General features: G+C 40.4%; 1 protein-coding gene across 1 annotated transcript in view; it reads left to right on the top strand.

The window, feature by feature from the left end:
* Positions 1-17261, top strand: part of LOC308666558 (C4b-binding protein alpha chain-like) — a 46820-nt gene that overhangs the window by 12126 nt on the left and 17433 nt on the right. Inside the window, exons 2-11 of the mRNA XM_081325450.1 lie at positions 5903-6091; positions 6511-6693; positions 8495-8683; positions 9533-9629; positions 9871-9956; positions 11449-11646; positions 13009-13191; positions 15566-15754; positions 16600-16696; positions 16938-17023. Coding sequence (XP_081181576.1) covers positions 5903-6091; positions 6511-6693; positions 8495-8683; positions 9533-9629; positions 9871-9956; positions 11449-11646; positions 13009-13191; positions 15566-15754; positions 16600-16696; positions 16938-17023 — 1497 coding nt within the window. The remainder of the gene's footprint in view (positions 1-5902; positions 6092-6510; positions 6694-8494; positions 8684-9532; positions 9630-9870; positions 9957-11448; positions 11647-13008; positions 13192-15565; positions 15755-16599; positions 16697-16937; positions 17024-17261) is intronic.

Raw genomic sequence — 17261 nt, 5'->3', positions numbered from 1 at the left:
AACTATCATCCCATTTGGGATGTATATTGTGGGGTAACCGTGTTGTTATTCCTGAACTTCACAGAAATACAGTTTTATCTGAATTACATGAAGGTCACCCCGGAATTGTGCGAATGAAGGCATTAGCCAGAAGTCATTTGTGGTGGCTGGGGCTTGATAAAGATATTGAAGAATGCGTTTCAGGGTGTTATCTGTGTCAGCGATCTAGACCTGAGCTGGCACACGCACACACACATAAGTGGGAATTGGCCAGGAATCCTTGGTCTAGGATTCACATTGATTTTGCTGGGCCATTTCAAGGCCTAACCTTCCTAGTTGTGGTGGACAGTTTCTCTCGGTGGCTGGAGGTAGTGCCTGTTAATTCAATGTCATCTGGTAGAACAATACAGGTTTTAAGGGGCCTCTTTGCCACTCATGGGTTACCTGATGTGATTGTATCGGATAATGGGCCACAATTCACCTCTGCTGAATTTCAGGATTTCCTCAGGGCCAACTCGATTAGAAATGCAACATCAGCACCTTTCCACCCGTCCACCAATGGCTTGGCTGAACGCAACGTGAGAACCACCAAAGACGCCTTGAAGCGAATCATCCGTGGCGACTGGCACCAAAGACTTGCAGACTTTTTGCTGACTCAACACACAACCCCTTGCACGGCTACCGGGAAAAGCCCTGCGGAAATGAGGTGGGGCAAACGGCTAACCACTAAACTGGACAGGTTACATCCTGACAAACTATCCTCAAGTGCGGAACCTGACATCCCAAACAGGTCCTTCAACATTGGAGACTTAGTCTGGGCCAGGAACTATGGACAGGGGGACAAATGGGTTCCTGGGGTAGTCACTGACATATTGGGGCCGTTGTCTTACACCATTGAGGGGGAAGGGAATAGAGTAAGTAAAAGACATATTGATCAATTAAGGAAGAGGGTTGCCGGAAGTATGCCAGTTGATGGGGGTCAAAACGTACACGGGGGTGATACTGCATCTTGGCTTAATCAAAACAATTTGCCAGTTAGCGGAGAAGCGGAAACTCAAACCAGTGCGGCTGCAGCTAACCCACAACATTGTCAAATTGATTGGGAGTTGTCCCCTATGAACAGACCAACAGTACCGGAGCAACAACAACAAACACAACAGCAATCACAATCAGTCAGTAGTGAAGCTTCAGAGCCTGTAATTCAAAATTCCAGACCCATAAATATCAGCCAGCCAATCAGACAGTCAGTTAACAATGACTTAAGTAGCCAACCCAATAGATACCCATCTAGGGTCCATAGGCCACCCAAATACTTGAGAGATTACGTCAACAAATAACATCAACTGGGGGGGAAGGGGTGTTATGTCAGTAGCTTTGTTGCAAAGAAGGTTCCTTTGAAGCGGGAGATTCTGGTGCAATTATTGGTTAATGTTGTAAAAGCGGGAAAACCCGGGCTAGGGATTGGATACAATTCAAACAGCTCGAGTATATAAGCCGGAGTTACTTTGACAGTTGTCAGTTGACATATGTGTATTAATAAACCTTATTGCTGTTAACCCTCACTGAGTCATTCGTCTGTCTGGACCAAACAGCTGATATCTTTCCTCTTTGGCATTGTATTAACACATACACATAATGGTGGAGACCAGCAAACTCCTAAAACTTCAGCATATATAGAGGTAGTCATACTTGCTGATGAACAATTGATCAAGGGCACTTGATTATCAGCACCTGGCTGCTACTTAGCCTCTTCATACCTATGGAAGCACTAAGGGTATACTGTGTTTTCCCAAAAATAACACCTGGTCTTAATATTTTTTGCTTACAAAACAGGCATTAGGTCTTATTTTGGAGGGATGTCTTTTCAACTGTCTCCCTTCATAGCAGTGGCACTGACAGCCCCACCTTACAGGAGCCCATGTGGCTGTTGGCAGCCCACTTTTTCTGTGGCTGCTCACCACCACTCACGCACATCACCCTCTGGCCTCCATTTTGCCATCAAAGGCCTTCTGGAAAGGCCTCTGCAGCTGAGAAATGAGCTCCAGATTGACATGTGCAACACTCCCCCGGCCTCCATTTCACCATCAGAGGCCTTCAGAAAAGGCCTCTAACAGCAAAATGGAGGCCAGGGGGGTGCATGCAAGCGGCAACGAACAGCCACAGAAAAAGTGGGCTGGCGAGGCAGGTGTTGGGGCGTGGTAGGCTTGGCTGCAACTGTACTAAAGTAAGCTGCTGTGGGGTGTGTGGGAAGCTCCAGCCCCCCCATCCCTGCCCTAGATTGATTTTTATGTGTGCACCTCACCCCACCTCATACAACCAGGTGCAATGGAGTGGATGGGGTCTTATGTAGGGCTTACGTTTGGGCTAGGGCTTATATTGGGCGCACATGTAAACATCAGGCTAGGGCTTATTTTCAGGGTAGATCTTATTTTCGGGAAAACACAGTACTTCATTTTTCTCCTTTTCATTTTGTGGCTTTCTTTTTGTAAAAAACTGCCAAGGATCAGATGCTTTTTACTATTTCCTGATATGTAAAACCATAGAACTCAAAGAAGGTTTACTTTCTTTTTCACATTACTGTAGATCTTATTTCCCATTTTCATCCTACAAGTCTGCTTATTATATCAATATGCTATTTCCAATGCTTTTATAGCTAAGTTGAATAGTATATGGGATAAGGGGCAAAAATCCTTGGTACCTCTTGAAGATGTGATGGGATCTGAATCATAATAGTCTTATCTGAGCTTTCGTTTGTGCTTAAATATTTTCATACATCTTTTGAAAATCAGTCCAAAATTTGAATTTAATTTTTGTTATAACAATTGTCAAAAAAAGAATCAAAAGCTTTAAATATATCTAAAGATCGAATGGCTAGCAAATCCTTATTAATTTGACTAAGCTGTATAATATTTAATAATTTCTTGATAGTAGATATATTTTGATTTGGAATAAAGCCAGATTGAGTCATCTTAATTGATTGATTCATATTAATTTTACTAATAATCAGTTTTAGTTGATTAACTAGTATATATTTATACACTCATACACTAAGAGTCAGTTCAGGGAATGTTTTTAACAATCGGTTAATTTTTATTGATGATGGATTATTTGAAGAATATAAATGTTGAAAAAAAAGTTTAAATTGATTAGGGCCACATCTGATTATTGCTAATTTTAACTGCATTAATATGTCTATTGCCACTGGTGAGGACAGCATGTTAAGTTTTCTGCCCTTCCCTTGATCCAACTTGCCAGTTAATATATATCCAGTTTAATATAGTCAGTTACCCTTGCTACATATTTTATCATATAAGGAAATTAGTAAAGCAGTATGTTCAAGAAAGAAACTCTGTGCAAAGGAGAAGGGATTAATGCCTACTTGGCAAACTTGAAGAAGGTTGAGGAGGCTTTCTGCAAAAGAAGGAGGAATGGAGGGAAGGACTGTCCATGAGGAAGAACAGAGTGGGAAATGGTAATTGGACAATTAATAAAACAGGCTAACAACAAGACAGAATGGGACAAACATGCTGTGGGATATCTAAACACTTGGCATATATGTCAGAACAAATGAATAAACAAGTTAAGGAAATATCATGGCAAATAGCAGATAGTGTTCAGAGAGCCTGCAATGCTTATACTGTAATATGGCTACAAATAACACTCTTGACATAGACAAGACTGAAAAGTGTGTTTCTGAAATAAAGATTGAACTGGCAGATTTACTGGACTGTAGCAAGAGAAATAATTTATGGATTAAAGGAGTGGCAGGGAAAAGCCGAATAAATAATTTGACTACTTATCTCATTTTTAAAATAAATGACCTGAGCTCTAATGTGAAATTGATGGATAAAGATATTGAACATGCTCACTGGGTTTGCTCTCCTAGGACAGGGGTCGGCAACCTGAAAAAGCAAAAGAGCCACTGGGAACCGGTTCCATCACACATAAAAAAAGTGGGAGCCGCGCACATGTATCCATGCACGCGCATGCACATAAAATAAAATGTTTTGCGCATGCACAAAATGTTTTGTTTTTTGCGCATGCGCGTGCGTGGATACATGTGCGCAGTTCCACTTTCTTTTATGTTGATGCACCTGCACGCCAGCGGCGATGGGTCTCCCTGGTGACGGGCGCTGGGTTGCGGCGCCGCCTTCAGCCCGGGCGCCGCCGGAGCCACCCCCGGGACCTCCAAACTGCTGCCCGAACACCCGTTTGGAGACCTGCTGGTGCCGGTTTAGAAAGTTTTCGCGGGCCGCAGCAGCTTCCTAAACCGGCACCAGCAGGTCTCCAAACCGCACCTCCGCCCGAACACCAGCAGGTCTCCAAACGGGTGTTCGGGCGGAGGTGCGCACGCACCTCTCCAAAGGTTTGGAGAGCTGTGCGCGCATCTCTCGGAACGGGCAGCGGCGATACCCGTTTGGAGACCTGCGCGCGCAGCTCTCGGAACGGGCAGTGGCGGTACCTGTTTGGAGAGGTGCGCGCGCAGCTCTCCAAACCTTTGGAGAGGTGCGCGCGCACCTCCACCCGAACACCCGTTTGGAGACCTGCTGGTGCCGGTTTAGAAAGCTGCTGCGGCCCGTTTACAGAGCTACTGAAGGCGGTAGCTCTGTAAACGGGCCGCAGCAGCTTTCCAAACTGGCACCAGCAGGTCTCCAAACGGGTACCGCCGCTGCCCATTCCGAGAGGTGCGCGCGCAGCTCTCCAAACCTTTGGAGTGGTGCGCGCGCACCTCCTCCCATTCGGAGTGGTGCGCGCGCACCTCCGCCTGTTCCGAGAGGTGCGCGTGCAGCTCTCCAAACCTTTGGAGTGGTGCGCACGCACCTCCTCCCGTTCAGAGTGGTGCGCGCGCACCTCCGCCCGTTCGGAGAGGTGCGCGCGCACCGGGCGACCGGGAGCCGCAGGAGACGGCTTAAAGAGCCGCATGTGGCTCCAGAGCCACGGGTTGCCGACCTATGTCCTAGGTCCTAGGAGCACACAAAACATATGGACATTGTGAGCTCAAATATGAAAGATAACATTATAAAAACAACATGTGAACTGAAGGTGATTAAATGGGGCTGTGAGAGAATATTGTTCTTCCAAGTTATCAGTGTAATTGAACTGCAGCAAAAAAAAGACAGTCAAGCTGCTGATAGAAAAACTTATGCAGAATGAAATTAGATACAGATAGGGCTTTCCTTTCAAGTTAATTGTTTTTATGTCAAAAAGACAAAAAGTTATTTGAACTCTGACTGAGATGCAGATGGGTGAAGGAAGGTATCTATCATTTGCCTTTGGAACTGTGCAAAACAGAATCAACTACAAGCAGAAGATTAGTTAAGAATACTCCATTGAGCTATGGAGTACCAGAAATTATATTGACTGGATTTTTTCTTTTCTTTTTGAGTCTTCAGGTTTGTAGCAAAGAGAAAAAGGAGGGAGTTAAATAAATAAGGAGAATGTCAGGTACAAGGGACCAGAATAATACTAGAAATTGAGCAGAGCAATATGCTTATTCTATTTATAAGAATCTAGCCAACTTACACTAATTACAGAACAACTAGATAAGCACTCCAAAGTTCAAGGAGGATCTGTCTTCTGCTGTTTCCTCCCCTGCAATGATTCCAGGCCAACCAGTCTTTTAATTCATCTCACAACTTTAGCTTTAGATTACACCATAGAGGAAGAACTACATCAAATAATAATGTAGATAAATCTATGGTTAAGGAACTAATGTAATTAAAAAAGGCTCTGTTGGGAATTGCCCTGGTACAAAACAGAAAGAAAAAGAAAGATGGTTGTTGAATAGGACCGTATTTCAGCACATTTAGCTACAATACTTTGTACATATGGTTTGTGGCTTGATAAATCATCCCACACTTTCATTGCAGATCTCTCTTTATTACCGGTATTCCTACTTGAAAACTTCCTTTTCGATTTCTAGGTAACTGCACCTCTCCAGTACCACCACCCCACTCAACACAAAAGGAAGATCCCCCGAACAAAAGTTATCCAGTTGGGACTAATCTGACATACCATTGCATCACAGGTTATGAATATATACCTGGAATTAACCCTTCAGTTACATGCCTGAACAATTCAAAATGGTCTGAAATTTCAGAATTGTGTCGGGGTGAGTATCTTCATGATAGTTCCATTCTGAAAAACATATCATCTGTGTTTACAGCTGCAGTGATTCACTTAACAACTGTGGCAAGAAAGGTCGTAAAATGGGGCAAAATTCTCTTATCAGCTGTCTCGCTTAGCAACAGAAATTTGGGGCTCAATTGCAGTCCTAAATTGACAACTATCTGCAGTAAAGAAAACCATGTACTTGATGGTATGAAAATCAACTGCAAAAACACAAACTGAATAAAAGATTAATCAAATATTATCTTGTAGTTGCTTCATATCTGACACTCTCAGAAGAAAGAAAAATAAAAGCAAATGTTAATTAAATATCCTTTATAGCCAAGAGCAGCTCTTGCTTTTTTTAAGTTCTAGGCTGTTTTTCTCAACTACTTTTGTTTAAATGCTGCTTTCTCTTTTCAGAGGTCAAATGTGATCGGCCTGAAGTGGAAAATGGGAAACCAACTAATTTATCTAAGCCTTCATATACCTATAATGAGAGCATCAGCTTTGAATGCAATTCTGGCTATTCTGCTGTGGGAAGCCTCCATATTAAATGTGGGGCTAACAGTTCGTGGATTCCTGCCATCCCCAAATGTGTCAAAGGTAACTATTTTATGGTCCTACAGGAAAGTTGGGTAGACATTTAGTACAAAAATTCTGCCTGGCTAATCTGAACCATCATTTTCTGTTTTCCCCTACTTATTGCCTCTGCTACTGACTCTTTTCCTACAAGTAGTGGCCACTACTGTTCACTCAGATAATAAGAAACAATAACTATAGGTGAATTATAATGTCACAGAACAATTCATAAGCTTCAGATATTATTGACTAAGTTATTGGAAATATGGCTATATTTGTCATGGCCCTGTCGGAGGAGATGGAGCTGGGGCCAACTGAGGGGGATGGCGTAGTCCCTCTGGCCCAGGAGGAATGACCTAGATAGGAGGATGAGGCAGTCCTAGGTCCCTCGGACCTCAGAAGTGTCAACAGGGAGGAAGAGAGGGAGTAGGATAACCGAGCGAAGGAGGAGGAGACGGAAAAGGCAGGCAGCGGAGCAGAGGAGTGATGAAGCTCCAGAGACAAGCAAATGCCTCCCTCACCCAATACCCGAGTACAGAAAATGGAGAGGAGGTGGAGTCAGTGCAGGGTGACCCAACTACTCAGAAGGAGGGCACCCCGCCTCTCCTCACAAGGCTCACCTGGGGAATAGGATTTAGGCAGATGCTGTAGGGAGGGGCCTTTGTCAGGAACAAGTGTTGTATTTGCCAGCAACACTTGCCATGCTTCGAGAAGCCTTGCTGTTACCAATAATTTGCTGTGTTGCTTTGCCATGCCTTGCTTTGCATTGCAGTTTGTGGGTTCATAGCAACACAGCTCTGCTCAAGATTGTGCCGCATTCCCAAGCAACTCTCTGTGTTATGAAGACTCACATTGGCTTCCTATGAAGCTTACTCTATAACCAGTGTTCACTATCCAGGTGTGATTTTGCACACTCACTTATTACACCTAGATTCCCAAACTGGATTATATAAGTAGAGCTTTTGTCTAACCACAATACGAACAAAGCATGGCCAGCAACTCAATAAGTGCATTATGCTAAGCCATGTTTTGTTTCAAATATTGTTTACTTGATATGCCAGATTAAGTTGATATAACTAAGCTATAAAGCATGATTTATAAGATGAGTTCACAAATTATGCTACATCAAAATCCAAATGATTTCTGAATCTTCTGATGCATAGTTTCAGAATGGGATAAAACACAACCCATCATGCCAGGAAATGCAAATGTACGTTATCTGTAATAATTTGACTTATTTCTTTATTTCAAGGTGATATGGTAGTAGTTTACTGGCTGTGTATCCACTAAATGACTTTAAAAATACAGTGACCAAACTACTCAGGAGGAGGGCGCCCCGCCTCTCCTCACGAGGCTCACCTGGGGAATAGGATTTAGGCAGACGCTGGAGGGAGGGGATTTTGTCAGGAACAAGTACACGATAAACATAAATGACCTTTATGTAGGCCCACATTTTTCTGGCCATGCATCAAATGTTTCCTTTTTGGTCTGAAATTCATGTAATACTGGGCAAATTTTACTAGGAGAATTTCCAATACTTTTTGATGTACAATATATTGGCTTTTGCTGTTGGCTTTGTTTGGAATTGCCCTGGTACAATACAGATGGAAAAACATAAAAGGTTCTCGATGCTGGCCATATTTGAGGAAATTTAGCTGCAATATTTTGTTAGAACATGGTCTCCTTGATACACACATGAACACACACATACATACACACACAAATACACACACAAATGGTTTGTGGCTTTATAAATCATCCCACACTTCCATTATAAATCTCCCTTTACTACTCCTTCTTGAAGAACCTCCTTATCAATTTCCAGATAACTGCACCTCTCCCGTACTGCCACCTCATTCAACACTTAAGGAAGACATCCCAAAAGAAGGCTATCCAGTTGGAACTGTCCTGAGAATCCATTGCATCTTAGGTTATGAATATATACCTGGAATTAACCCTTCAGTTACATGTCTGAACACTTCAAAATGGACTGAAATTTCAGAATTGTGTCAGGGTGAGTATCTTCATGATGGTTCCATTCTGAAAAACATATCATTTGTGTTTAGATCTCCTATATCTTAACCTTCGCTTGCTCCTCCCAAACATTAATATAAAGTCCCATAAAAATACAAAACAAGCAACTTCATTGCTTCATATCTCCTAGCTGAGAACCATGGCATTCTACTATATATGGTGAGTTAATAATGAATGTAAATTGAGAGAGCAAATTTCTTTCTTTCTGAAAACTACCTTATATGGCAGGAGTCTAATCTGCATAGGATGTATCCTCTGCAAGCAGGATTCAATCAGACTACTAACTCTTCTGCCTTGAGGAACCCAATCTCTTACAATCTTGAGATTACACATAAATTGTTACACTAAGCACTAGTTATATAAATTTTGTAATTCTGTTTATTTATTGATACTTATCAATAAACATCAATCTCAATATAGATAATACGGATTCAGATAAACTTGCAGCTCTGCATAGTTCCAATGTCAGTGCCACCCCTTTGGCAGACGTATTATGATGTCACAGAAGAATATGACACGGGAGGGGTGGGGAAACACTGCATTGTAAGAATGCAAAGCCCCTTTTGTCATTTTGAAGTAAGCCTGCAGTTCTGCAGATGCCTCGGTTAACCTGGCGGGTGCTGCATTTCTCTAGTGCAGTAATGAGAGAAGGTTGTCAAATCGGTCTGGATTTAGATTAGCATTATACCCCAGAGGTAGAAGTGCTGCATTCCCACAAGATTGATTTACCATTTGTGGGGACCTCTGTTTCCAGCCCTGTCATATATCAGATCTAAATCACTTCTACACTAAACTGAGAGAGTGAACTACATGCTAATTATTCTTCCAGGGAAAACATGTCCCGCTCCAATTATAGAGAATGGCAAGGTAGATGCTGAGGATGATGTCCGCCTTGGTGATAGTGTCACTTTTTCCTGTGTATCTGGGTGAGTTGTAGTTTATCTCTTAAAATAGTTGCTTAGAAACAATAGCCACAAAAAACAGTTAAAAATAAAAGTATGTTTGTTCTAAATTGTTCTTCTCAAATGTAACAATATATAAACAGTCCACCTCCTCTGTTTTTGTATATAAATCAAGAAAAGTACATCTACCTGCCGCTTTTATATATGAATAACAACATAAGATTTAGAAATGTATATTCGGGATTTTCTTTTTCTTTTTCTTTAGGTATAGGCTTATTGGTGAAGCTACACGTATGTGTATTCTGAAAGACGGCAAGGTTGTCTGGAATAGCACATTGCCACATTGCGAACGTAAGAGGAGATTTTGCTTTAAACTCATTAAAGTTTATGCCAGTAGTGTTTGGTCCAACTTCCAAAAAGTTGCAGTGTAATGTCTAGGCTAAGATACAAGGGGGGGGGGAATCTAAGGATTCCTGAATGTAAAGAGTGCAGGCAATCCTTACTTAATCATTATTCACTTAATGAAAATTTGACAGACAGAAAGTCATGACAGAGTCAAAAAATGTAGCTATTACCTGTCCTTGAATTTACAAGTGGTTCATACAGATCCCCTCAATGCATTTCAGGAGTTCGGAAATTGGGTCATATTTTATGACCAGGTGCAGCAACCTGAAGTCATAGTGACTTTGATTCATGACTTTCTATTTCCAGCAGAAAATGACAAAAAGGCATATTGGATATGCTGGATTCGCTTATCAACCAAACTGTTCACTTAACAACCACATGATTTGCTTAATTAATTGTCCTCACTGTTAGGAACTTTCTCCTTAATTCCAGGTTGCTTCTCTCTTTGATCAGTTTCCAACCATTGTTTCTTGTCCTGCCCTCTGGTGCTTTGGGGAATAATTTGACCCCCTCTTCTTTGTGGCAGCCTCTCAAATACCGGAACACTGCCATCATGTCACCCCGATTTCTTCTTTTCTTCAGACTAGCCACACCCAAGTCCTGCAGCTGTTCTTCATATGTTTTAGTCTCCAGGCCTTTGATCATCTTGGTTGCTTTTCTCTGATTTTTTCCCCTAAAGTCTCAACATTTTTTTTTTTGTAGAATAGTGACTAAAATTGGTTGCAGTACTCCAGGTGTGGTTTCACTAGGGTTTTATAAAACAGCACTAATACTTCACATGACCTTGATCCTATGCCTCTGTTTGTACAACCCAGGATTGTATTAGCTTTTTTGGCGGCGGCTGCACATTGCTGGCTCATAGTCAAGTGATCATCCACTAGGACTCCAAGGTCGCTCTCACAGTTATTGTTTTTGAGCCAGATCTCACCTAACCTGTACTCATATCTTTGATTTTAAATGCCCAAATGCAACTCATTTTGTTGGATAGGGCCCATTGTTCCAGTTTCTCAAGATCTTTTTGGATCCTGAGTTTGTCTTCTGGGATGTTGGCTATTCCTGCCAGTTTAATGTCATCCACAAATTTGATGAGTTCCCCTTCTATTCCCTTATCTAAGTCACTGATGAAGATATTGAAGAGTACTGGGCCTGAGCCTTGTAGTACCCCACTGCTTACTTCTCTCTATGTGGATGTAGTACCATTGAGGACTACTCACTGAGTACTTTTCTCAGCCAGCTACAAATCCATCTGGTGATGATGTTGTCCATTCCACCTTTTTCTAGCTCACTAAGCAGTAGACTGTGGTGTACTTTGTTCTCTGAATGATTATTTACTTCCCTGTAATAACACCTTGAAATAGCCAGAATATTCTTCCAGTGCCAATGTATGGCTGTAATTCTAATTAAAAGATGAATTCAAAGAAATCATTCTCTCCCTCAGACATCCCTTGTAAGCGTCCTGACAAAATTCTCAATGGACTATATGATTCTGACCCTAAAGATGAATATTATGTTGGATCAGTTGTAATCTATCGCTGCGAACCTGATTTCTCCCTGATTGGAAATTCAACAATCACATGCATAACTGAAGAAGATGGCGTAAATGGAAAGTGGAATTTGCCTGCCCCTGAATGTAAACGTAAGGAAAAATAGAAGTCTCTTTAAACTCTAATTAGCTAAATTGCTTTATTAGTTGCTTTTGTTGGTAAATAAAATTCTTGCTGGAAGCAAATCTTGCTGACGCTCTCGGGTCTCTACATGACAGGGGAATTTTAAAAATAACAAAGGGGGCAGTATCATAAAACTACTTTGAGAAATACTGTAGTAGTATATAATATATAGAGTAACTGTAATTCTGGTCTAATTAAAAGGTTAATTCAAAGAAATGATCCCTTTGTCCTGATTCTAATTACAAATATTAGTATGGATGAGTAGTAATCTATCAAACTGAGTAGTAATATATCAAACTGATTTTCCCTTTTTGGAAAGTCAAGGAACACAAGCATAGTTCCAGGAGATGGTCTAAATGTACAGTGCAATTCATAAGGCAACTATGAGAAATATTACTGTAGCACATAGTATTTAATATTATACAATCCCTACATGGACATATAAATACGCTGCTTTTTCCAAAATTTGGATTTCTCAGCTGAGTCCAAGTGACCACTTAATGACCACTAAGTCTTATTGGAAGATAATAATATTCAGATTCACTATGAAAAAATTGTTATATTGTTCATCTCTTTGGGGGGATTGTTTGTAAAATGACTGAGATTTCCAATTTCTGTAACAATAAGTAGTAACAATCATCCAACACAGTTGCTAGGTTAGATAAGCAACCATTTTGAAACCCCAAAATGTGCAGTAGTAATGAAAATACAGATAGTCCTTGACTTACCATAGTTCATTAAGTGATCTTTGAAGTTACAATGGTGTTGAAAAAATGACTTATGACTGACGACCATTGCAGCATCCCTATGGTCCCATAGTCTAAATCTGGATCCTTGGCAACTGACACATATTTATGACGGCTGCAGTGTCCCAGGGTCATGTGATCCCCTTTTGTAACAAGCAAAGTCAATGTTGAAGCCAGAATCACTTAACAACCAGGTTACTACTTTAACACCTGCAGTAATTCACTTAACAACTATGACAAGAAAGGTCGTAAAATGGGGCAAAATTCTCTTAACGACTGTCTCAGTTAGCAACAGAAATTTGGGGCTCAATTGTGGTCATAAATCAAGGACTACCTGTAGTAAAGAAAACCATGTACTTGATGGTATGAAAATCAACTGCAAAAACACAAAATGAATAAAATATTAACCAAATATTATATTCTAGTTGCTTAATCTCCGAAACTGACAGAAAAAAGAAAAATAAAAGCAAATGCTAATTAAATATCCTTTTTTAGCCAAGAGCAGCTCCTCCTTGTTTTTATTCATAGGCTGTTGTTCGCAGCTGTTTTTGTTTTTTTTGTTTAAATGCTGCTTTCTCTTTTCAGATGTTAAATGTGATCGACCAAAAGTGGAAAATGGAAAAATAACTAGTTCATTTAAGCCTTCATATACCTATAATGAGGCCATCAGCTTTGAATGCAATTCTGGCTATTCTGCTGTAGGAAGCCTCCATATTAAATGTGGGGCTAACAGTTCGTGGATTCCTGCCATCCCCAAATGTGTCAAAGGTAACTAACTATCTTATGGTCCTACAGGAAACTTGGGTTGACATTTAATACAGAACATTCTGCTTGGCTAATCTGAACCATCATTTTCTGTTTTTTCCCTAATTATTGCCTCTGCTACTCACTCTTTTCCTACAAGTAGTGGCCACCACTGTTCATTCAGATGACAGGTCTTACTGACTAAATTATCGGAAATATGCCTATGTCTCTACAGTTCTCCATGCCAAAAGGAACTTGATTTACTCTTAGTCTTCCCTTGTATAAGAAAATTCTTACATATACAATCCTTTTAGTTAAATAGTAATTACTCAGAAAACCAAGATCATGGCATCCGGCCCTCTCAATTCCTGGCAAATAGATGGGGAAGAAATGGAGGTAGTCACAGATTTTATTTTCCTGGGCTCCAAGATCACTGCAGATGGGGACTGTAGCCAGGAAATTAAAAGACGCTTGCTCCTGGGGAGGAAAGCCATGGCAAATCTAGACAGCACACTAAAAAGCAGAGACATCACCCTGTCAACAAAAGTGCGTATAGTCAAGGCTATGGTCTTCCCAGTTGCAATGTATGGCAGTGAAAGTTGGACCATAAAAAAGGCTGAGTGCCAAAGAATTGAGGCCTTTGAACTATGGTGCTGGAGAAGACTCCTACTAGTCACTTGGACTGCAAGGCTATCAAACCGGTCAGTCCTAGAGGAGATCAACCCTGACTGCTCTTTAGAAGGCCAGATCCTGAAGCTAAAACTCAAATACTTTGGCCATCTAATGAGAAGGAAGGACTCACTGGAGAAGAGCCTAATGCTGGGAAAGATTGAGGGCAATAGAAGAAGGGGACGACAGAGAATGAGGTGGCTGGTTCGAGTCACTGAAGCAGTAGGCGGGACCTTAAATGGACTCCAGAAGATGGTTGAGGACAGGAAGGCCTGGAGGAACGTTGTCCATAGGGTCACGATGGGTCGGACACGACTTCGCAGCTAACAACAACAACTCAGTTTCTTCAAAAGAGAAATATGTACACAACCCATTTTGGCCCAGTGAATGAAAAATCTTCCTACACACCTGATTCCTCCTCCTGCTTTAGCTAGATTCATCCTTGTAGAATGTGGTATTTGACTGTCTTGTTCATAGTTACAGATTAGGATCCCATTTACTTAAATTTCTTTAATGGATGAGACTGAAATAAGAGATCAAATCTTGTGAAGCAGAAAGATGGAGGCCTCCTATGAAGCTTACTCCATAACCAGGCGTGATTTTGCATACTCACTTATTACACCTTCATTCCAAATCTGAATTATATAAATAGAGCTTTTGTCGAACCATAATGATGGCCAGGAAAACAATATGTACATTGTTCTAAGCAATGCTTTGTTGAACTTTTGTTTATTTGACATGCCAGATTAAGTTGATATAACTAACCTATAAAGAATGGTTTATAAGGTGAGTTCACAAATTATGCTACACCAAAATCCAAATGATTTCTGAATCCTCTGATGCATACTTTCAGAATGGGATAGAACACAAGTAGCATGCCAGCAAATGCAAAAGTTTAAATCTACCAAGTTTTCTGCAGTGATTTTATTTATTTGTTTATTTAAAGGTGATATGGTGGTTTATTTCTTAAGTATCCATTAAATGACTTAAAAAACGCAATATTGAAAGTGCTTCTGAATACATGCAATTTTCATATTGAATTATGGGCTGCTCTGGATGATAGTATTGGTTGCAAAATGGGATAAAATTTAAGTCACAAAAATGAGAAGGATGCCTCAGACCAATGCCATTATTACAGACAAAAGATTGCCGGATCTTGCAAGTTTCTTGTTACAATTTTTGGGTAAAATCAATTTTTCTAGTATATAATCAATACTATAAAGTGCTAATATAGAGACCATCCCTACCACTGTAGTACATCAACTGCTGTTGAAATTTTCATTCAGCCTCCGAGGTCAATTTGTAGATTTAAGAGCATTGTTGGTTCCATGATAAAATGACCTTTATACAGGCCCCCCTTTTCTGGCCACCATCGAATGTTCCCTTTTTGGTCTGAAATTCATGTAATACTGGGCAAATTTTACTAGGAGAATTTCCAGTACCTTTTCATGTACAATATATTGGCTTTTGCTGTTGGCTTTGTTGGGAATTGCCCTGGTACAATACAGATGGAAAAACATAAAAGGTTCTCGATGCTGGCCATATTTGAGGAAATTTAGCTGCAATATTTTGTTAGAACATGGTCTCCTTGATACACACACGAACACACACATACATACACACACAAATACACACACAAATGGTTTGTGGCTTTATAAATCATCCCACACTTCCATTATAAATCTCTCTTTACTACTCCTTCTTGAAGAACCTCCTTATCAATTTCCAGATAACTGCACCTCTCCCGTACTGCCACCTCATTCAACACTTAAGGAAGACATCCCAAAAGAAGGCTATCCAGTTGGAACTGTCCTGAGAATCCATTGCATCTTAGGTTATGAATATATACCTGGAATTAACCCTTCAGTTACATGTCTGAACACTTCAAAATGGACTGAAATTTCAGAATTGTGTCAGGGTGAGTATCTTCATGATGGTTCCATTCTGAAAAACATATCATCTGTGTTTAGGTTTTCTATATCTTAACCTTCGCTTGCTCCTCCCAAACATTAATATAATGTCCCATAAAAATACAAAACAAGCAACTTCATTGCTTCATATCTCCTAGCTGAGAACCATGGCATTCTACTATATATGGTGAGTTAATAATGAATGTAAATTGAGAGAGCAAATTTCTTTCTTTCTGAAAACTACCTTATATGGCAGGAGTCTAATCTGCATAGGATGTATCCTCTGCAAGCAGGATTCAGACTACTGACTCTTCTGCCTTGAGGAACCCAATCTCTTACAATCTTGAGATTACACATAAATTGTTACACTAAGCACTAGTTATATAAATTTTGTAATTCTGTTTATTTATTGATACTTATCAATAAACATCAATCTCAATATAGATAATACGGATTCAGATAAACTTGCAGCTCTGCATAGTTCCAATGTCAGTGCCACCCCTTTGGCAGACGTATTATGATGTCACAGAAGAATATGACACGGGAGGGGTGGGGAAACACTGCATTGTAAGAATGCAAAGCCCCTTTTGTCATTTTGAAGTAAGCCTGCAGTTCTGCAGATGCCTCGGTTAACCTGGCGGGTGCTGCATTTCTCTAGTGCAGTAATGAGAGAAGGTTGTCAAATCGGTCTGGATTTAGATTAGCATTATACCCCAGAGGTAGAAGTGCTGCATTCCCACAAGATTGATTTACCATTTGTGGGGACCTCTGTTTCCAGCCCTGTCATATATCAGATCTAAATCACTTCTACACTAAACTGAGAGAGTGAACTACATGCTAATTATTCTTCCAGGGAAAACATGTCCCGCTCCAATTATAGAGAATGGCAAGGTAGATGCTGAGGATGATGTCCGCCTTGGTGATAGTGTCACTTTTTCCTGTGTATCTGGGTGAGTTGTAGTTTATCTCTTAAAATAGTTGCTTAGAAACAATAGCCACGAAAAACAGTTAAAAATAAAAGTAAGTTTGTTCTAAATTGTTCTTCTCAAATGTAACAATATATAAAGAGTCCACCTCCTCTGTTTTTGTATATAAATCAAGAAAAGTACATCTACCTGCCGCTTTTATATATGAATAACAACATAAGATTTAGAAATGTATATTCGGGATTTTCTTTTTCTTTTTCTTTAGGTATAGGCTTATTGGTGAAGCTACACGTATGTGTATTCTGAAAGACGGCAAGGTTGTCTGGAATAGCACATTGCCACATTGCGAACGTAAGAGGAGATTTTGCTTTAAACTCATTAAACTTTATGCCAGTAGTGTTTGGTCCAACTTCCAAAAAGTTGCAGTGTAATGTCTAGGCTAAGATACAAGGGGGGGGGGAATCTAAGGATTCCTGAATGTAAAGAGTGCAGGCAATCCTTACTTAATCATTATTCACTTAATGAAAATTTGACAGACAGAAAGTCATGACAGAGTCAAAAAATGTAGCTATTACCTGTCCTTGAATTT

This window comes from Vipera berus (genome assembly GCF_964194415.1).
Source record: "Vipera berus genome assembly, chromosome: 3".
NCBI classification, from domain to species: Eukaryota; Metazoa; Chordata; class Lepidosauria; order Squamata; family Viperidae; genus Vipera; species Vipera berus.
This window is presented reverse-complemented; position numbering and strand designations above follow the sequence as displayed.